Source organism: Nothoprocta perdicaria, unplaced genomic scaffold, assembly GCF_003342845.1.
Source record: "Nothoprocta perdicaria isolate Ctin4 unplaced genomic scaffold, notPer1 scaffold_95, whole genome shotgun sequence".
NCBI lineage: Eukaryota > Metazoa > Chordata > Aves > Tinamiformes > Tinamidae > Nothoprocta > Nothoprocta perdicaria.
This window is the reverse complement of record NW_020456254.1, coordinates 329,881-352,070: the sequence shown is the minus strand read 5'-3', so window position 1 is coordinate 352,070 and position 22,190 is coordinate 329,881. Positions and strand designations below refer to the sequence as shown.

Sequence of the window (22,190 nt, the reverse complement as noted above, 5' to 3'; positions counted from 1 at the left end):
AGAATGAAGATTAATAAAACACAAATGAGCTACAGCTGAAAAGGTGTCTCTTTCTGCTCCTCCTCTTGCTCCCAAACCCACCCAAAAATAAAACTTAACAACACTGCTCTGTATTAAGCTCAGCAAAAGAACAGAATATTAATTTTATGTCATGGATAGATATAACATTGCATAAGAGCTTTTACATAAAGGCCATGTAAGATCTTATTGGTGCCCAGTTGCCGAGTTGTTACTCGTCGATCTTTTTGACGAGTGGATAAGATGAGGTCTAGATGTCACAGCTCCCACGTCAGGGCTGTTTATACTGAGCCACCACAGAGATATTAGCTTCAGAATGATCTTTACAAACTTACAGGACCAATCTTTCTGATCAGTCTCTTTGACTATGACATGAAATGAGGAAGTAATTCTTCCCTTTCTAAACCATATCCCTAAAAATCTAACAAAATATGCCCTGTAGATCAAATGTCAAAATAGCTTATAAAGCTACTCTTTCATTCAAGGGTGCATGAATAGAACAAGAGGAAATCATTCTCTTTCACAATCTATAGACAAGGTAGGCCCATCTGGGGCCACCAGTCATCTGCTGTCCTTCAACCACTACAGGAGAGGCCATTGAACACCTCTGAAGCACCCATATTTCCCAGGAGCACAGGGTAACTCCAGCTGTTCCAGTTGTGTATCCACATCTGCCAATAGGCAGAAGTCTTGCTAAGAAGAGGTCACAGCATGGCTTTACTCCATAGCACCATGGGAAGGGCCCTGAGCTTCTTGGTGGAGCTCCATAGAGTTTGTCACCGGCAGAGCTATCCCAGGTCCTGCAGCTGTGTGGTCCACAGTATCCAGCATCACAAACTCACTACTTAATAAATGTTAATGATCCTAATGAGCTTTCCTGACATGGTACAACAATATCACAGCTTTCTTTTCATCACTTACTGGTATCTCTAGCAGAGCCCCCTGGTCTCTGTGCTTTCTCCTTGCCTCTGAATAGAGCCTCTCCAAGTGTCTGGTAACAAGTGGAGACACTTTAATTACACCATGACAGAATTTATATCTGGTGTGTAAGATAAATGAAGTTACTGTTGAAAAAGTGCTGAAACAAAGTGCTTAAATGAAATCAATTTTAGCTGCTCTACACGTGTTGAAATGCACAATACTTTTTATTAAGGTAATAAATATATATAAAGAACATACTCTTTCCCTGCCACTTTGAAAGCACTTTGTGCTCTAGCTCTGTTTTAACATTATTTTAAAGCCTTATTGCTCCTAAAACATGCTCACAACAAAAGTGGTCATACAACTGGCAGTGAAATATAAAACATTCAATGCTTGTGCTATTCATTCAAATGTTTAGCTAGTTTCAGCCTCAGAAGTTTAAATTCTCTCTTATAAGCTATCGCTCCTTTTTAATATAAACATGCATCAGACACAGCACTGAAAATGTTAAGTCAAACTATATGAAAACATTGTAAATGTTTATTTCAGCAATAAAAGCCTTGCTTAATCTACTCTTTCATGTTGCAGTAATCTATGCACCAACCTATAACCTTCCAGCTAAATGCACTAAGTAGATTAAGCTCTGATTGATACGAAATGTTTTTCACTATATTATCAAAAGCCAACAGTTCAGCATAAATACCTTGAAGAATTTTTTTTTCCCCCCTTCGGCAGATTTACGAAAATAGAGCTTAGCTTGAATCAGAATGAACTCCTGCATTTCAACAGGGCAAAAAGCCTGTCAAATCCACTCAAGATCTGCTCTGTTTCTGGGCTTACTGAAAACAGCTGATTAATAGAAGTGTGTATGAGGTGACAAATGCAATCGCGTTAACGAAGCGAAGTGGACCCTCTGGTTCCAGTGCTCACATCAACCGCTGAGCTGCACCAAGAGGCGGCACTGCTGGGACTGGAGTTTGTGGAAGGAAGGATGATGAAGAGGGCCCAGAAAGCAGGGGGTGGGATGTTGCTGCTTGCGGTAAGAGATCTTACAACTCGGCTTGGTGTAGGAAGCACCAAGAATTTTTTGTGCGTGTGTGCGTGCTGTATTTGGGGAAAGCGAGAAGTAGGCCATGAACTGTTACAGTAACCGATGGAGCACTCCAGGAACTCGGCTGCCAGCGCTTGCCAAGGTTGTGAACTCGGGCAACAAAAAGAGCACACAAGGGAAGAACGACACTTCCAACGCCTCGTGATCCTGCCTCGGCGTTTATCACAGCTCATTTGCGGGCTAGGTGGCGGAGATTGCTGCACAGATGGGATGAGATTTCCACATATGTTCAGAGTCCACGGCAGTAGCTTGCTGAGATGACGGCAGCGCAAGCACAACACGGTTCTCAACGTCCAACCTCACTGTAGTAGTGAGGCGTGGGAGCATCCCAGCTGCTGCTTAGGAGAAAATTCAGTTCCATTGAAAAAAAAAATCATCACTTAGGCAGGATGAGGTATAGACGAGCATCTCAAGAGCATTCACACATTTGCCAGCTCCTGGGTTCTCTGAACCAGCATCCTGTAGGTTGTCTAAGGTACACAGGAGATACAGCACAGGAGAAGGGGCTCCACTTGGGTTGTTCAGGTTCTGAGCAAGACTCAAGGGGACATTTATATCCCAGGATTTCCTTTGCATCTCTCTTACATTGCTTTTAAAGTAAGAGAAGTTTTTAATTAAGTTTAAACTGTACTCAGACACAAAGTGGCATTTCCAAATGATTTCTGTGTTTTGATTTTGGCAAAACTTACTGTCAGTGAATAACAGGTACAGAGGTCCTTCTCTGCACCTGCTATTTAGGGAGGCTGCAGAATCTGATCTGGTAGACTCAGACTGTATTTGATCATGAATTCATTTATAGTCCCAGTGTATTAACATGAAGTTAACAAGAAAGTTCATTATAAAAGGACAAACCTGAAAGTCAATGTCAGCTAAGAAATTGCCTGGGCAATGAAAATATGTGTCAGCAAAACGCAAGTGTCATCATTGGCTTGCTCAGAGTTCACCAGTGTGACAAACTCCTCCTGTCAGCATGGGCTGTGTGCAAGACTCTGTGAGAAGACCTTATGTATTAAGTGATGTTTATCAACTAAATATGGTAGCTAATATGCTCATTTGACCTGCAGAGTCAAACAGGACAGCCAACATCTTCAACAGCAAATGAATAAATAAATAAAAATTAAACAAAATTAGCATTTTGAAACTTATCCCCTACTTGGATTACAAAGTGCTTCACAAGGAGGACTCTCACTTGCAAATATTCTATGGTATGACATAAACACACATTTAAATATTGAAAGCAGTTAAAATTGGTATCAAATATTCCCATTTATGTGTCTGATGAGTACACAGATAGGTGCAAACTCTGACATGAAGTAGGACTAGCTTCTCTGGGAGTCACAAATAAGAAAGAATTTATTTTAATTCCTTTGTTTTTGAGACCAACAGGTCTTGCTCAGTAAAAAAACAGAGTGACTTAAGGAATGCTTCATATTTTTATGCCAATTAATGGTGAGTGGCATTTTTGTAAGCTGCTCTGTACCATCGAGGGCCAAGGAAACTGGGACCACCGAAGGGACTCAATTAGCAGACCTACCCGGCCACTTCTATTTGAAGAGCTAAGAAAAGCATCAAAGTGGCAGTGCTGCAACCTGTGGGAGGAAGCCTTGGGACTTGTTACTTTGGAGAGAAAATATGTCTGAGGAAAGAGACTGTCAGGTCCCCAAAATAGGATCCTTGTGAAAATAAATGACTGGGAGCTTTAGCCAGGAGCAGAGAGAGGGATTCGTTTTGCATGCATGTGTTCTGCTCTTTATTTTATTTTATTTGGCTTAACTATTAGCTTAAAAGCATATTATAGGCCCACAAAGAACAGGGAGTGGTAGCAATCCTTTCTATGCCAACAATCGGGCTGTTTTTGCCATGTAGCTTCTCAGACACCCAAAGTCCCATTTGCCAGTTTTAAAGAGATGAAGTAAAATCCTTGGACACCAACAAAGGCCCTCTGCCCCATCAGGCCCATTCTCAAGGGAAAGAAGCCAATTACTGTGAGGACCTGTCTGCTTTAAGAAAAAAATTTAGCTAGTAAGATCTGGGCAGCTTCTAGGACCATCGGGCCATCCAGTGCTGTGAAAAACAACCAAATCAAGTAAAATTGTTTCTTAGCTTCTTTCCCTAAAATAGAACTGCTTCCCCTCCCCTTCTGTGTCCTCTTCTGTGATCTGAAAGCTAGCATACCTATGAGTGATTGCAGGTGCCATTAAATAATGAAGCAGTTCTGCTCATTAACACTTCATGATTCAATACCTTTGGACTAAAGAAAAGAAAAAACAGACTGGAAAACGAGTTTTTACAAATTTCACATTATTTCTATAGTCCAGCACTTCAAATAAATGTTAGGATAGCAAGTTTTCAGCTTGTGGCCCACCAGTCCCCAAAACTGCAATGTTGAACATCTAATCCCAGCCAGTTCTGTTAACCTAGAGTGTGATTTAAAACTCATACTAACTGCTGCTCTATATAGTGTCCTACCTTCATACAGCCAGTCGCTGAGCCCATTGAAAATAACACCTTCCTTTCCCGTGGAGACCACTCGGATGGCTTGTTTCCCCACATGGGCACAGTAATAGATGTTATTCTCAAAGATAAATATCTGATTTGAAGGGAAAAAGAAAAAAGAGAACACCGTTAAGCAGTGACTCCATTATGAACTGTTGCATTTTGTTTTTACAATAGTTTTTACAATAATTGGCAGCACAAAAAAAAAAAAAAAAGAGAAAAGCAAACCACATATCACATTTGTTTTGTTTGTTTGTTTGTTTGTTTTTAGAAAAAAAAGTATTTCCAGAGCTTTCTTCCAATGTTGTTAACTGACAGAAGGATGCTAATTTACAACAAACTGATCCTGTGATCCTCTGATTATTTTTCTCCCATGTCTTCATTTCAGAAAATGAAATATTGCAGCTAAGGAAGAGTGCAGTCAAGTCAATGAAATAAAGAACTCCATCTCTTAGGGTTTTGCAGAAGTGGCCTGTGACACAGCAGCAGCACGCAGAGGTGATGGTGACGCTATGTGGTGACCAGATTGGTTCTTCCTCATTTCCAGCTACTTCCATTTCCTTGAACTACAACTGGAAACATATTAAATAAATCCTAATTTAATGCAAACGCTCACTGCAGATGTTCCCCATCAAGACACGCCATCCAAGGCAAGCAGCAGCAGCCTCTAGCAACTCTTTTTAAGTGATGAAAGATGAGGAGCTCTGTACTCAGGCCGTACAGCAGTGTGTATGTACCAAGGACCAAAAGCAGTGTGTTAGACTTCCCTTTCAGCCCTGATACCAGCCTTGGTTTGTCCTAAAGAAGTCTGGGTGGTTGGGAAGATTGAGCAGACATGGACTTTGGAGGAGCCTGGGGCTCTCAGCCATCCCAGGCCCCCAGCATGGGTGCAGCCTGCATTAACCTGCAGATCACATGCAGAAACCTCTTTTGGTCTGTTGCAATGATATAGTAGCTTCATGGTGAAAGGTAACAAGATCAAAAGGTAATTAGACCTCTTCTTATGGGCAAGGACTGACCCACAGAAAGGATTACTCACTAGTGGGTAAACAAGGCTGCTCCTGCAAACACAGGCTCACACATCTGGCACCATCTAGCTCAAAGAAATTAACTTTGTGAAAGCAATTCCAGCAAGAAGTAAAATTGGGTGGTGTAAAATTCTCAGCAAAATTTCAATTCCAGAATGTCAGGAAAGGAGCCCAATATCAGACTTCTGAATAAGCCTTCTGGCTCTAAAAGTCAATTTTATGGGAATCAATACATCTTTTAGATAACTCAGTGCTGATGAATGAGTTCAACTTTAGGCAGCTGTTTTCAAAACTCCTGGTCCTTGACATCATTCTTTATTATGCAGTGAAATGCTTTGCCCTGTGTGTTCCTGTCATGTATGACACAAATCCTCTCCCTCCTCCTGCAGAGTGAGCTGCATCTGTTCAAAGCAGCATTCCTGTTTGCTTAAACATTTTAGCTGCAATCAGGCTGAAAGGATATAATGAGCAGGGTATCAGGAAAGCCATTTGGACTGGAAGCGAAACTATTAATGGCATTTATTAGACATTTACAGATGGGTTTTTATAAACTTGAAGATATTGGAACAAATGTTAAGTACCTGTCCCATGATACTAGAATGCAATTTCTCATGTTGCTCTTATGAGAAGATAGAATTGAGAAAAATATTTGCTTTCAGCTTATGTTTCACATCCTATTACAGATTGTGTTTCACCTAGAGATGAGCTGGAAGGATCCCAGAAGCAAGTATAGATCCTAATTTAATTTTGGCAACTGGTATAGTGAGTTTATCTAAGGGTAGAAAGTATGATTAAAACTGTAACTTGCTTTTATTCCTTCTAGACTATATAGGCTTTTAAAGTAAAAAAAAAAATACATAAAATTAACACTTTTTGCAAGTTAAAAATATGCTGTGGAAGATACTAAACCTCTTTCCTACCCTGATTTTCAGTAAGCACAGAGAGGGGTTGAGTAAAAGGTTTTATACTATTTCATACTATTTAACTGTAGGGCTAAGTGTGTAGCTACTGTGCATGGAAGGCCTGTTGGGTTTAAATGTATATAAAAACCAGGATCATTGTGCAGAATAAGGTATAGAACTATCTTTAGAAATACATCAAAGATTTTGCTCAGCCATGAAGGTAATGGAGGCCATATATCCATTGCAAGAAAGTAGATACACTTTCAGCTGCAATGAACTTAGTACTTTCTCTCTCTCCACTCATAAGAGAGAAGAAAAGTCCTCACTCCAGATGTTTTTAGTAGGGCTGCAGGCATATAGCACTGTTTCTCCATAACACTGTCCCTCTCCATATAGCCAGATGGTCAGCACTGCACAGCACAGATTGCGATGTGGACCCAAGGCTCTACATCCCAGAACTAGATGCTCTTGTCTTCCATGGGTCTGGTGTGTCTGGTCCATGTGCTTGGGTGGAAGGAGTCCAGTGATGCAGCCCATTCCTTGTGCTGCTTCTCACAGCAAATGGAGGCTTTACCACGTTTTGCACTATATTAACATCACTCAGTTGGAAAAATAAACAAGACTGAATAATAGCCTCTTTCTGCCCTTCTCTTTGTAAAGCACTGCATTGTTTGTGTTTTGTTTTTTGTCTTTACTGTTTTGTCATTCAAAGCTTTATTACACTAATCAGACTGCATGCGTTATCAGGCAAACACAATGGAAAATATAGTGCTCTGACTTCAAACCATCTCCCATATAATTCAGAGAACCTCATAGCAAATTTAAAATTATCCTCCTAACTACAGAGCCTTGTACCCTAAAATGTCAAGCATAATCAAGATAAAAGATTACTGAAGCAGCACACAGAAGACTTATGTGAAATGTATCTTATAAATTAAAAAAAGCTTTTGAACTTTCATTATTCATCAGGAAGAAATGTCTTTACATTACTTCACATCCTAGATTAGAAAAAGATATTAGCTGATTTTATAAAATACTTTGATACTATTTCCTGCTGTTTTGATTTTATGGCATTAAAGTAGTACATCCTATCAGATAATCAGAATATTTTCAGTTAATCAGAGCGTAAGATGTTTTTGTAAAGAGAACTAAAAAAATAATATATGGATTTCTCTTTCACATTATTGTATGGTTGCTTTACACAGCAAGAATAAGACTAAGACTAGGACTAGCCTAAAATGACAACGGAAGAGCTCAAGCTCTGTTTTATGCCTCTGTCTATACAGCAGACCAAGAACAGGCCCCAATCTTCTGTTGTCTTCTATTTAGATGTCGATATTTAAGACTTTACTCCTAACTATGCATTCTGGCACTCTACATGCCTTTTCTTGTGTATGGCACAATAGGTGCTGCATTGAGTGCAGCCAATAATGCCATGGAAAATAAAACTATCCTATGTTGGGTATAGATCCTCACTTTGGGTGCCATGTCCCGTTTGGTCATGATGTCTTCAAAAGGAAAAAGCATGGAAAACAAAAAGGAAAAGGTGGGTATTCTCTCTGACAGAAGCAACCAGAATGGAAACAGCCCGACTGAAGAGAATGAAACTGTTAACTCTATAGAACTCTACAGAACAAGGAAGAGGAATCTGAAAAGAGGAAAAAATTAGTCCTTTTGTTTTTCTAGAAAACCAGAATGACCTATGATATCCAGAAACAACTGTTAAAAATGGATTAAAAGATTTTTCTCAGATAAAAGTGCAATTAATTCATGGAATTCTTTGCCACTGGGTATAATGCAAGAACAAACCTCATTCTCTTTCTGCTAAATATTATGATTCAAGACACAAAATATTAATACAAATAAATGGATTGACCAGGAAGACTGAGATAAAGATTTTTTTTCCTAAACTAAAATACACTCAAAGTAATACCACAACCCTGATAAAAATAAATAAAAAAATAAATAAATAAATTAGAAATTTGCTGTTGGCTTTATTTGGCTCAAGACATCACCTGAAGCTTTCAGAATAATATATACGCCCTTTAGCCCTAGGTGTCTGCACATCACCAACACAGGTGGGCTGGGAAGAAATCTCTGCCAGGTTGCACTTTATAGTACGACTGCTTGCTGTGAGCTATTTTACACCTTTGTGTGACACAGCTAATACTAGAGAAAGAATACTAGACTGGTTGGAACAAAATCCTGAGACAGAAGCATAACTTTAAGTCAAAGATTAAATATTTATCCAGCAGACTGTGCATCTCCCCCCATCCTCCTCTCTCCCCCCTTGAAATCAGAACACCAAAAGGCAACAGAAGTTCCTCAGAATGGGAAGATGTGAAAAAGCATAAATGCCATTGTGTTAACCAACAGCAAAATAAACTCACTTAAAACACATAAGGACTTGAATAACACTGATTGTTGCTAGGAGGATTTATTTTAAAATATTTTGCAGATGCTTAAAGGCTTCTGAAGTAATGTTCTATTCCAGACTGGAGCCAGAGTGGCAGTAAATATTTATGTTGAAGTAATTAAACTATTAGTGTATTTCAATTGTTTATGGAGGATTTTTTTTTTCTTCCAGGAACCTGATGAAAATTTTTTCCTTAAAAACAGTGTCACAGTGGGCAGTTATCTGAAGTAGCTGAACACTACACATTTTCTTACAACTGCTGCCCTCCTTCCCTTCAGCTGAAAGGATGCACTTCCTATTTTTTCACAGGCCAACAGAAAATAAATTCATGCCCATTAATCTGCATTTTACTGCTTCTATTTATTTTCCAGCTTTACACCAGAATTCTAAGTTGATGTTCTTTCGCCCACAGTTTCTAACATGTACGACTTGTCTACTGAATGAGCAACATCACTCAAATTTATCCCCTGCAAGCATAAAGCTAATGTCTGGAGGTTTATTACTTTAAATTATAGGCATACTGTAAAAGCACCAACTCTTCCTATGCTCTAGGAGACTCTTCCACACTGCAAGGTCAGCCCATAGGATTTAACTACCTAGCATGGCTCTTTCCATTGGCAGCAAGGAGAGTTTGGTCAACAAGAGCTGGCCTTCATGCATGGACAGCCCCAGACTGTAAGCTGACATTGTTTAATTTCAAATCAGCCCAAGTTTAGGTTCTGAAAATATGGTCTCAAAATCAAAGAGAAAGGAAATACAGGAATGTTTGTCCTTATCAAACATATGGTACTTCATAGTCTTCTGTTTTTAATGTTTTTAATGTTAAGTCTATACATTTTTTTCCTCTGCATGCAGAAGTTGGCTGTTTGCTGGCACACCAGCTTATCCAAGGGAGGACTCTGGCAGAATAAATAAAAAAATAAAGTAGAAGATTCCTGCTAGGATTCTGTATGTCTCACAGAAATGCTTACATTTATTTTGCAGAATCAGTAGAAGTTATCTGTGTAATGGTAAGCATCCAGATATTTTACTGTTCTAGATGTTGAAAAACTACCCAGAAGGGACACACAACAGCATATAATTTTAATGGACAAATAAGTACTGTTATCCTCTTTCAACAGAGACAGATACTGAAGATGAAATTCAATTGCCTGAACACAGGTATCTAGAGCCATTTTAAACTCCTTTGTGTGTTTAAATCTTTGGACAGATATCAAATAGGATATACAGGAAATCCGTGCTGTTCTGGGCTATGACTTAGAGGCCAACTATATTTAACATGATTTATTTTAGGTGCTGTAGGAACCTATGTTTCAGCAACCAAATCCTATTTTAAATGCCATATAGGAAAAGACTGACAAAAGCATGACATGAACATGGACAGCTTGAGCTACTTCAGTGCCTTAACCATAAAACAATCTTTATCATGAAGATAGAGAGAAGAGAACCAAAAGATGGCTTGATCTACCATGAACTGCATGTCTAAAAATGGCCAATTTACTTGCAGGGTCACACCAATCTTCAAGAGAACACTTACCTGAACTCATTACATTTCCTTCTCCAAAGGCAGAAGGATAGCTATTGCAAAATCCTTTTGTGTTAGATTAGAGGAAAGCAGTTCTTATATGTATCTTGCTCTGTACATTTGCCAGTGCTGGCAGGAATCCACTCTTTCTCACACTGTGCAGGACTTCCCATTGCCTTTTACAGATGTGTGGTTCCAAAGGGATGATCTGGGCTCTCTTAGATGCTAAGTACACCCAACAGTGAGACACAGGAACCACTAAAGATGTAAAGACTGTCTAACTTCAAGACTTGAGCACCCCTAGCAGCTTTTACAAAGCACTAGATACTTCGAAGTCCAAATAAAGTAAATCAATCCTGCCCAAATTCATTAGGTATCCACCACTTTCACTGATGATAAACAGCCAACAGTAAAGGTCAGATGCCTTTGTCCTCTCAGGATCTGGTCTAGCCCTTTGAGAGCAATGGCATCAGAAACAGGTCATGATTAAGCCATCAATGGTTTCATACAGGAATGAATGAATAAATAAAATGCAAGGTGAAGGCAAATTTGGAACAAATACTGGGCCTTTCTTCTAGCTAGAAGCAACCTAGCAATAGGTTGGACTTAGGTTTTGTCATGCACGCCCTTCATAATCTTTGAATTATGTCACACCACAGGGTGTGACAGCCCCAGGAGAAAGAATGTTCAATGGCTATTGCCCCACAGCTGTTGCTCACAGTCCTTCCCATGTCTACATCTTTGGATTCTTCCACCTAAATCCTAATCACACCAAAAAATGTTGACAACAGACTTCCCTGACATTTTTTTCAGGTTTCGAATGCCTTGAAAACTCTGCACTGGATTCTACAGATATTTCTCAGCCTGATCAAGCTCTTACTGTAAAGATGCATATGCAGAACGATCTCTCCATTCACCCCTAATTTCTGCTGCTCTCCAATAACATTTTAAATGCTTTGAAGAGAGCCCCTCTGACATAAATTTTGTTTTTCCACTGCTATATGAAACCTGGAAGCTGAAGATTGAAAATGAAAGAGAGCAAAGAGAGAAAGATTCCCTGCTGTTTTGTTTGGGCTACGAGTTGAAACTTGCCATTACTACACAAAACAAACATGTCCATCCCTGTCCTGTGCTGCATTTTGAAACAGATATGATAATTGCATTTTTACTTCAGGATAGCACGGAAACCTGGCAAACATTGTACAGCAAAGGTCTTGACATCTTGAAATTATCATTCTTACATCAATTGCAGCAGAAAAACGTGTGATCAGTTCAACATCACTTCTAAAGCTTGCTGCTGATTGAGTATGCATTAGTTAATGAATATTCTGCCAATCTTTTCTTTTGAATCTCAAAAATAACACAAACTTTGATGTTCAGCTAGCTTCCCTAATGAATTCTGTCACAAGCATTGTTCTTAATGCGTATGACATGATTAGGCCAGCTCTTATCAATTCTTTAAATACAGTAACAAAACTGTGAAGCTAGTTCTCACCAGTGAACTTACATAATAAGAGCTAGCATTTTAATTTGATTTTTATAGTTGTTATCAAAATACCTTGTGATAGATGGTAAAATGAAAACTAGACAAAAACTTTCAAGAGATTTTCATTCTTCCTCACTAAATGGCTGAGTTTTGCGACCTAGGAAAGAGACTTACAGCAAATTATGATGGAAGAGTGAAGTAATAAATTTCTAAACTAATATCTTTTATTTATAAAAGCAAATTTCATCATTAAAATCACTGATGAACCCTTGAAACTTTTCCATGTGATTAGCATAGAGAATCACACCTTTATGAATAATTAACTGAGAAGGTTCCAGTTTTATATTTTAATTTAGGGGCTTAAACTTTACTTAATTTCATAGCAAGAAACTCACATATTCGTTATCAAGCCAAGAATTCAGAGGACATAGCTATTCCTGAAGACACACATCCCATATATGCAAGTTATTTCAGTTCAGCCTTATTCTGCCCACAGAAGGGCAAAGGTGGCATTTAGACCAAAGTATGGATCACACTAATATTGAAGCAACTCTGAAGCGAGGCTGCTTTCAACACAAAAAAGCTGAAACCACCCTGGGGGTCCACTAAAAACAAAGAATACACTGCAGGTTGATGCATGTAGAAATCACACTGATATATTAACACTTCAAAAACAGTATCCATGACTCCTCATCCAAGACTGAAACTTTGTACATATCTAATATCAGTAGTGTGAAAGATTAACAGCATTGAGATCGATGTAATGAAAGGAGGTGCAATTGATTCTGTAAAGGAAAACTTTTCTTGTATTAGGTAACTATTTTCTTGTATTATGAGAGGAAAACTCAAAATTCTATAAAAGACAAATGAAAAAGTACAAAGCATCACCTTTCTGTAAATTTTGTAAAACTCATGACTTTAGTCAAGTATCTTGGAAACATCTAATATTCACTTTAAATAAATATTAGGAAGCTAATTTTGTTTTCAGTTACACGGGATCAACAAGGAGAGAAATACAAAAAAAGGGAAGAGTACCAACTAAAAGGCAGAAGGAATGAAAAAACACTCCCTCATGTCTTAAAATGAAAAAGGCATTTTCTATTTATAAGTGTAGTGTCTACCTAATGTCCTTGTGTGACCATGGATATCCCAGAGGCATCCAACAGACACAGCAGCTTGCACAGGAGTTTCCAAACTCTGCACCTCAATCTTCTGGGAGCTTCTTCTTGGATCATTGGAAGACTCCTAAGAAGTCTTTGAGAAACATCAGGTTGCCTGCTGCTGCTGAATAAGGATAACTACAAGCATCTGAGACTTCCAGAAAGCTCTGGTACCTTCTCAGTTACTGACTGGAGAAACTACCCTTGCACATCAGAGGCTTTTATGCAGGGTGAGGGGAGCTGAAACAGTTCCTTAGGTCTTGTACCACAGAGATGGCTGAGACCACAGGAGCCCTGGGGCCTCTCGCTGGGGCTGTAGGAGAGCAGTTATCATCAAAACAAGTTGCCCAGAGATGTTGTGGGGCCTTCATCATTGGAGATAACCCAACAGGATGCCATTATCAGCAACCTGCTGTGCTTGTGCAGTGGATCAGACTAGATCTCTAAAGGTGCTTTCAAATTCTGAACAGTTCTGAGATTCTATAATAGTTTTTTTTTTTTTTTTAAGTAACATGTTTTACAGAAATTGTTTGCAACCTTAATGCCTGCAAACAACATGCTTAGTAAATGAATAATAAAGTCTATATATTACAGCTCATTCCTAGGAACAGTTTTTTCTAAGGCTACCATTTTTACTAAACCCCATGCTTGTGGTGCGCCTAGCGCATTCATACTAAGAGTACAGGGACCCTTCGCCTGAGAGGAATTAAGCTTCTTTTTGAAAAGCTAGAATGTTTATGAGAATCTGTAGGTTTGAAGGTCTTTAGAGACCTTAAATTCCTAGAAGTGATAACCAAGATAAAGTTCTATAATGGTCTATAGGAGCGATTACAGCATTCTATAATCCCAATACGATCCCCATTTTTTTCCCTCTTAAACTGAGCATGAAAGAGATTTTTGTCTTGATGTTTCCAGTCTAAAAGATATTCAAATCCTCTCAGGCTTCTGTAAGGTTTTTTTTTTTTTCCATATTTTTGACATTGTATCATAACAAATGCAGTATATTTCCATTTATATTCTGTGAGCAGGCTATTCACACCTGTAATCTTCCAGGGCCCATCTGAATAAGCAATTATCATGATTCTGAGTATTTAAAAATACACATGTTTTAAAAGAAATAGGCTGTCCTATTTTATATTCTTCAGATAAAAAAGGAGAGTTCATTTCACATGTACAAAAAGAACCATGTCTGCTTGGAATTCCTTGCCCCGGATTCTAATGGGGTTATTTTAATTTATAACTGCCTTGTTACATTAAAGTATGTATCAGTAAATTTACCATTTAGTAGGGAACTCTGATTCTGCTTTTAAGTTCTGTTTGATGGATTATCTTGTATTCTGTAACCTAATATCACTGATGGTTATGTAGGACATCACTATAAATTAGATTATTTAATGTGAGATGATACACTGTTTCATTTTAAATATTTTATTGTGTTATACAATGTCTGGCAAGCAGACAGCATGGGTTAGTTATCAGTGTATGGACCAGCAACTGGGGTTCGTGGTTCTTCTGTTGTACATCCCCTGTCCTTGGGTAGTGAACTATTCAGTAAGACCTCACCCTTTAATATAATGTTTAGGAGTCAATTACTATATGCTATTTAGCTGCTTGAATAGAATTTTAGCTCTTTTAAGCAAGAGGAAACAGCTTTTATACCATGTATTAGTGACCTTGCAAGAACTACAGTTATACCTGCATAAGCACATATTTAATGGACAACATCCACCAATCACGGCTTTATAAGATGCCAAAAGTCCTTATGCAGAGTTCTAAGGGAATAACATGTAACTTCTCTAGTGGCTAGGTCTTCAAAATGAAAAGCACCCATAACAAAGAAATACACATTTAGTATATATCAACTACAGCTGACATTAAAGTAAGCTCAATATTTGCAATTTACATTAAAGTACTTGTTTTTTTTTTTTTTTTTTTTTTTCCGGTGGAACTCTGCAGTAGGACCCTGTACTGTCAGGAATTTTCTGCTTTTGTACTACTGCAGTAGTGTGTAATGAAATTCAGTATCATATAATGAATGACAATTCAGCACCTGGACCATAGGGAAACAACAGTCATTTGTTTTGTAACAAAAAAGAAAAGAGTTCTCACCTAGCAAATCTATCAACACTAAGTATCTCTTGTAGGTGCAGACTATTTCTTCAGCGAAAGGAGCAAATGTCCCCAATATTTAAAGTGTTAGTTGTGTAAGTCTACTGCAAGATATATATTTCCCTCCTCAAAATCTTAAGTGACTTGTATGAACTGGAACAAGAAGTAAACAGCATAATATTGAATCAGACTGTCTGACCTCTAGGCCAGATGCCCTAAACACCACATCATCTTCTGCCTCTTACATTCATTTTTTTTAAGGTATTAAATAATTTTAGATAGATTGAGAAAGCTTCAGTGATATGTTATCAAAGCCATTTTTACTTTACAAACTTTCAAATCCACGAATCCAAAAACAGCATCAGATTATTTAGAACAATCACGTATATCTTCTTTCAGTGACATCTATTGCAGCAGCAGTTCTTTTTGTACTTATCTCACTCTTTAGCTAGCTGTGAAGCTACAACAGGAACACGGAAAGGGAAGAGGGCACAGCCATTTTCAGCAAATGTGACAACACCAGTGCTGCCAAAGTTTCCCTTCAGTGAACAAGGACTGAATATGTGTACCTGCTATAACGCCAAAAGAAATGAAAAGCATGGGCAAAAATGAAAAACAAAGGACTACAGGCAGTGTAAATAAGGAGCAGAGACTCCTCTGAAATAAATGGTGATGAAGGAGAGGGGTAGCAGGGGGCTTAGACAAAAAGTAACTGGCCCAGATATTCAGCTTACGTGTAGTATATCTCATTGGGGGCTTCTTAGACCCTCATGTTCAACTGCTAGGAAAGAGGATGAGGAGGAGAATATACATTATTATTCCAAAACTCTTGCTTGTCTCAGAATGGAGGAAACCTGAAAGGAGCTGTCAGCTAACTCGGAATGCTCCTCTCCACGTTTATATACTGTCAGGAGGAAGGGAGAACCTGTTCTTCTTTTTGACTAGCAGCATAACCAAAGCAGAACATTTATGTGCAGCAGGCTGCAGGTGGATATTGATTCCACTGTCATTGCAAAAGAAAAGGTGAGAGAACAGCAGTTTAAAAAATAATGACGCCAAATCTATGAAATGAAACTGGAAACAATTAGACCTACAGCAATTACACATGCAGCAGAGCAAAGGACTTGTTGGATGAGAAACAAGAAGATATGAGTCAGTACAGCCGTGGAAAACAGTCCCCCCTCGCTTGGTATCTGCTCAGCCCTTCTGCCTAGGATTAAGCTGGCATGAGTAAGGTAGGCAAAACCTTGCCAATTAGAGGAGTCACTCCAGTTTGGCTCCAGGTGCCATCATTTAACTAGCTTTTGCATCTAGACACCCCAGTTAGCAAGGCACCATGCTGCAGTGTTGAAGCAATTTGATGAAAGCAAATTAAATGGGTAGGTTCTCCCCCTGTGCAACAGGGTCCATTCATCCTCATTTTTATATGCAAATGAATTTCAACATTTCTCTAAATTGCATGACATTTTATATACAAGAATACGTATAACAACAAACTGTATGCCTGCATTAGTGTTCATTGTTTGAGGGCACCTGCAAAGCCCTAACATGCTAGAGCTGATTCACTTGCTCCTCCTTTTTCCTGGCATTTGCATTTTATTGAAATTGAGATTTCTTAATGAAACTTCTACACCTGCTGTGAAACATAACTTCTATTGCTTTAGAACCAATTATACACTTGATTGCTGCACAATCTGGAAAAAAAAAAAAAAAAGTAGTTGCTGCCCCAAATGTTAACACTTGAAAAGACTTATTCTGTAGGAACACAGGAGGATCCAATTTTGATGGGTTTGTAAGAAATGCAAAAGCTTTTGGCAGATAGGTACAACTATAAACCTTTTTTCTGCATGTTTTAGGTGATTTCATTAAATAGTGAGAACAGTAAAAGACTTTCTGTCCAAGAGAAGTACAGTAACATGTTTCTCTTTCCCGGGGAATAAAAAATATGATCTGGGAGAGAGGTTGCCTAGACAGTTCTACAAAATTGCTTCCTTGGGCATCTGATGTGCCACTCATGTCATTAGCTTCATTTGAAATGAAGTTTAGTTCTGTGAACAGCACTTTAATTTTGTAAATGCTGCCAATTATTCAATGTGCATAATTAGTGTGACTCTATCGTTTGTGCCTTATTTATGACAATAGCATGACGTATGCATACAGTTTGTCCTTAAAGTAAACATTGCAAAACAGGAGATATTCATTTGGGGAAACAGATAAAAAGTAGCCTGAACAATTTTGGTGTTTTGGAGTTCTTCGAGCACTTCAGCTATGGATATGTCCTAGAAACATAGTCAAATAGTCCAAGAAAAGAAGATTAATAGAAGTTTCTGTGGTGAAATTGGAGCTCTAGGGAACTGGGTAGCTGAGGGGCCACAGATGCCAAGATCAGAAAAAGAGGAGAATTAAGGATTTTTTCTAAGATACAGTACAACACTCTGTTGCAGTCCTATCATGACACTGACATCCTCACGAATGAAGTATCATTCATGCAAATTATTTGAGGAAAATAAAACCACTAAACAATATGTGGTTACTAGATAGAGCCAAGGGGCTGAGTACTAAAGGGCAGCATGGACTGGTAGGTGAACAGTGGAAGGGATGGATTTTTCCCTTTCTGTCATAGCTATTTGCATACACAAAAAGTGAATAAATCACATCACTAGTCTGATTTAACAGTGATTTTCCCCTGTTTTATAGAGGCATAAATGGTGGCTCCTGGCACAGGACAACAGAGAGGAATGGGCTCTCTGATAAGGGCCACATGTAGGAAACATGTTCCCCCTTCTATTGAACTTATTGACTTGCTTTCTATTGACTCTGAAACTCATATGGATAAAAGCCTGAATCATACACCAGTTTTGTTTTCTATGACTTTAGCTAAAATCTGAGAATGGCTGAATTTACTAAAATCTGAGAATGGTTTTGAGATGTCAGAGGGGATTTTTTTTTGTATTCTGATCTTCTGACACAGTTTTTCCCAATTCCAGTATCCGCTGTTATTTATACAGCTCTGCTGGCATGTGCGGCATTCTGCAGGAAAGTAAGTCAAGACAATGCTCTAAGGAGTTCATAACCAAAAAATTGGCATATAATTTAATGAGTAAACACAATAGAAAACAAAATAAAAGGAAGATTGCTCCTGGGAGAGTTTCACTTTTTGTTCCTAATCACCAAAAAATGTAGATCACTCAGACCACTTCTGTTTCAGATATCTCTTTTTTGAGTGCTTAGACATGCAGAAAGGAAAGAGGTCAGATATAGTGACCGAAAGCTCTCTTAGGAAAGAGGAAGAAAAATCCACAAAGGAGATCTCTGTTTTGCCACAGTAGAACAAGTCAGGAGGTTTCAAGGGTAAGGTTTTTCTTTCCTGTATGTTCAAGGTGACTCCGTCACCCTTCTCCTCACCTTTTTGGGAGGAAATGCAACATCAAGTGGGATCTCAGATTGTGTTCTGGAAGGAAAAGCTTCTCCAGCAGAAACGCTGGCAGCACCACAGTAGGCATACTCATGTCACTTAGGGCAGTGGTAGGGCCCCTCTAAAACACTCCAGTGTCAACTTTGATAGTCCCTATCCTGTTACTCCGCTCAGTCCCACTTGACATTTTTCCTCTTCTTCTCCTGCAACACAACCTACAGTCTATGTTCAGCAAATGAATATTCACACCTTCAAGTTTAAGAAGACCTTCATTTTTCCCTACCTTTGCACTCAGTATCATCCTCATTGAACAAAAATTTAACAGCAACCAGAATGTTTAAACTTACTTGACATCTGCAAGGTGGTCCATAGAATGGATACATGTCAAACTACTCAATGCCTTTTGCAATTAAACTTCTCACTCCATTCTCAATAAAAATCAATAGAAAGAAGTATCTATTATTTTAGGATTAAAGAATCAAGCTGGGAGTAAAAGGAAGACCTTTCTTCTCCTAAGAAAGACTAAGGAATTTGCAATGGCACACATAAAAGTTGAAAGCAGGACACCACAGTGAGAAAAAAATGAGTTCTTAGAAGTCATTTTGCAGAAAGGCAAAGGCCACTGCAATGCCACACCTGTTAGGTTTAAGACTGATACGAGGCTCAAATCCAATTTTTCCAATGGAACGGAGGAGAGACCTCCCTGTCTCTGTATCTCTTACCTGTCCTCCAGCCTGACTTACAGACTGGCAACAACCATGTGTGCTACTGCAGTTTCTTGAACTATTGACTTTGAAAACTACTTGGTTAATGACACAGAGCAAAAATCCCCAAGAGAGTGTTGCTTGGAAGGGGACAGGAGAAATGTGCAAAATTTTCTGGTGATTTTCAAAGCTCATTTTTGGTATAAAAACTCCACAAAAGAAATTGCTCTCTTTTTTTCTTCTTCTTCCAACAAAAGAGGTCATTTGGCATGTGCAGAAATCTAATATTGGTTTTGAACCAGGAAATGAAGACAGGGGATTTGTCTGAGAAGTCCTTGCTCTGATAATTCAAAAATCTAAGATGGCAGTGGCCAAGAGAAAAAAATACATTGGAGATTTCCAGATTGCTGAAGAATGAAAGGCTGCATGAAATACAGTGACTCCCTCCAAAAAGATACATTTACTTCTCTGCACTTTGCCAAAAACTACAGGGCAAATTCGTGACAAATTAGTTCTGGACATTCTCCACAAGGATATGCTAATGAAATAAATATATATATATTTTTGACATACTGTTTGAGATCATACACCTACTTCTTTCAAATCTGGACATAAAACAACCTTATCATAGACAGTATGCTTTAGTTAGTATATTATTGATTTACAAGTGGATTTTCAAACTTCCAAATCTAAAACAAGAGATTTCTTTTTTATGTTCAGATTTGGGAGAAGTAGGTGCATGATCTCCAACAGCTGTTCATAAAGTGTATTTTTTCTACACTTTTTGATGCAATTATTTTGGAGTAAATTCATGTACTTGGAAATGTGATAAATAAATGACTTGATAAAACACCCTTATAGATATTAGAGCTAAAAAACATCCTTTTTTTTTTCCTGAAGCATAAAGCCACTTGAAGAGATTTGATGCACACAGGATGAGATAAGGGCAACCTAGCATGGATATATATATGCAGGTTAGTTTTAATAATTACTGTAACTGTTTAATATTGACATTTCTAGTACACCAAAATAGGCTGTATTTATCACTCAATTTCCATGCTGATGGACTCAGTTTGAAAAATTGTTTCACAGTTGTACATGACGATAGGTGTGTGGAAAAGCCTGGTTAACAGGCAGGCAGCTTAGCCTTTGCAGGTCCCCAAGTTGGGCCATGAGAAGGTATATGCCAGCAAATACAAGCAAAGATTATAATACCCACAAGCAAAGATTTTGCCACTACAGGGTTCACATTGCTTAAATATTTCAGTACTGCAGATATAGCTTTCAAGACATAAAGCTGTCAGTCAGGTTTCAAGAAACTGGTTAAAAAAAGGACTATTCTTTCTCTACTTCAGAATAACAGCAGCATGTTCTAGAAATTCATTTTAACATTTGCACTTTCTCTTACCAGCTGTTGCCCTTTTGGACCCCAACCAGCATACTGAAGCTTTGCATTGCTGACCTCAGGGGGATACAAATTCTGGGGATCCCTGCAAAAAGAGAAACACAAGATTTCAACTCCAAGAATGTCCTGCTTTAAGCTGACGAATTCCCTCCTTTAGAAATCCATCATGCCCCCTGAAGTATGTTTCAGCTTGTATCATCTAACATTTAGTGCTGGATTTCAGTAGAGTTTTTATCATACGGCAATAACTATATAGTAGCAAGTGTTGGTAAGATCAAGCATTTAATTGACAAATTCTGATTCTTGCAAATTTAAACAGGTCAATTTTACCACTGATTTGTCTACGCCTTAAGAATTAGTCAAGGGATAGTAAACTAAGTAAATGTTTTTATCAACACTTTTAAATTCACAAAGGATAAAAAAAAAAGGTTTTTGAAATATAATGCCTCAAGAAAAGTGTAATTTCATCTTCTTCACCTCATGGTTTTTCAGACCAATAATTTTTCTTTGACTAAGATGGTAGGACTGTATAGCCTCTCTGTAACAACTGATATTCAGCCTGGTTTCCACAAAGGGAAAAAACAAAAAACAAAAAACAAACAAACAAACAAAAAACTCAGAAAGCTCCCATTAATATTAGACATCTCAATCTTTAATCTTTAAGAAAGTAAAATTGAAATGCCTTTGTTTTACTTTCATCCATTTCCTTAATTTTCTAGCAGAGTATCACTGCAACATAGCAAATACAATATAGAAAAAGGGCCTCTTTTTGAAAATGTCAGGGCAGTGCAATGTCACTTTATCGTATCACAGACAAGAAAATCTTCCATTTTCTTAATATATTTATAATATTTATAATATTATAATATTTATACATTATATTATAATATATAATATAATATATATATTATATATAATATATATCATATATATCATATATATAATATATATATGATATATATTATATATAATATTATATATATAGTATATATAGTGCATATATTATTATAATATATTTTAATATTTTAATATTTTAATATTTTAATATTTATACCCAGCATAAATAATTACATATTCTGCTGTTACATTTCTACAACCCTGTGTATAGTAATACTTAACAAATAGGAACACTAATCACACCCTTACACCGTATGCCTCATAGCAGGTCTCAAACTCCTTCAGAAATTAAAGACATACCACTGGTCTGCAGGTAGGAATAACCAAGAATTTGTAGTGAATATCATCTAAAGACAGAGAAAAGAATCTCCTTCAGGCAAGATTTCGCTTCACTGCTCGTTCCCACTGCACTGAGTTATAGCAAATGAGGACAGCAGCTAGATGATTGTGTAGAAACAGATTTTCTCCCTTCCCTCAAAGGTGAAGAAAAGAACTTGTCCTGTGAGTTCTTACCCAAAGGTAAGCTAGAAACAAGTCAGAACCTAAGCGAGGGAGGGTAGACCTCCAGGTCTCTAATATGGTGGCACTACTAATGCT

General features: G+C 37.9%; 1 protein-coding gene across 1 annotated transcript in view; it reads right to left on the bottom strand.

Moving 5' to 3' along the window:
- The window catches only part of DPP6 (dipeptidyl peptidase like 6), a 241,474-nt gene that overhangs the window by 77,382 nt on the left and 141,902 nt on the right, over positions 1-22,190 (bottom strand). The window contains exons 7-8 of the mRNA XM_026052982.1: positions 20,700-20,781; positions 4,520-4,640 (exon numbers count right to left, since the gene is read on the bottom strand). Coding sequence (XP_025908767.1) covers positions 4,520-4,640; positions 20,700-20,781 — 203 coding nt within the window. The remainder of the gene's footprint in view (positions 1-4,519; positions 4,641-20,699; positions 20,782-22,190) is intronic.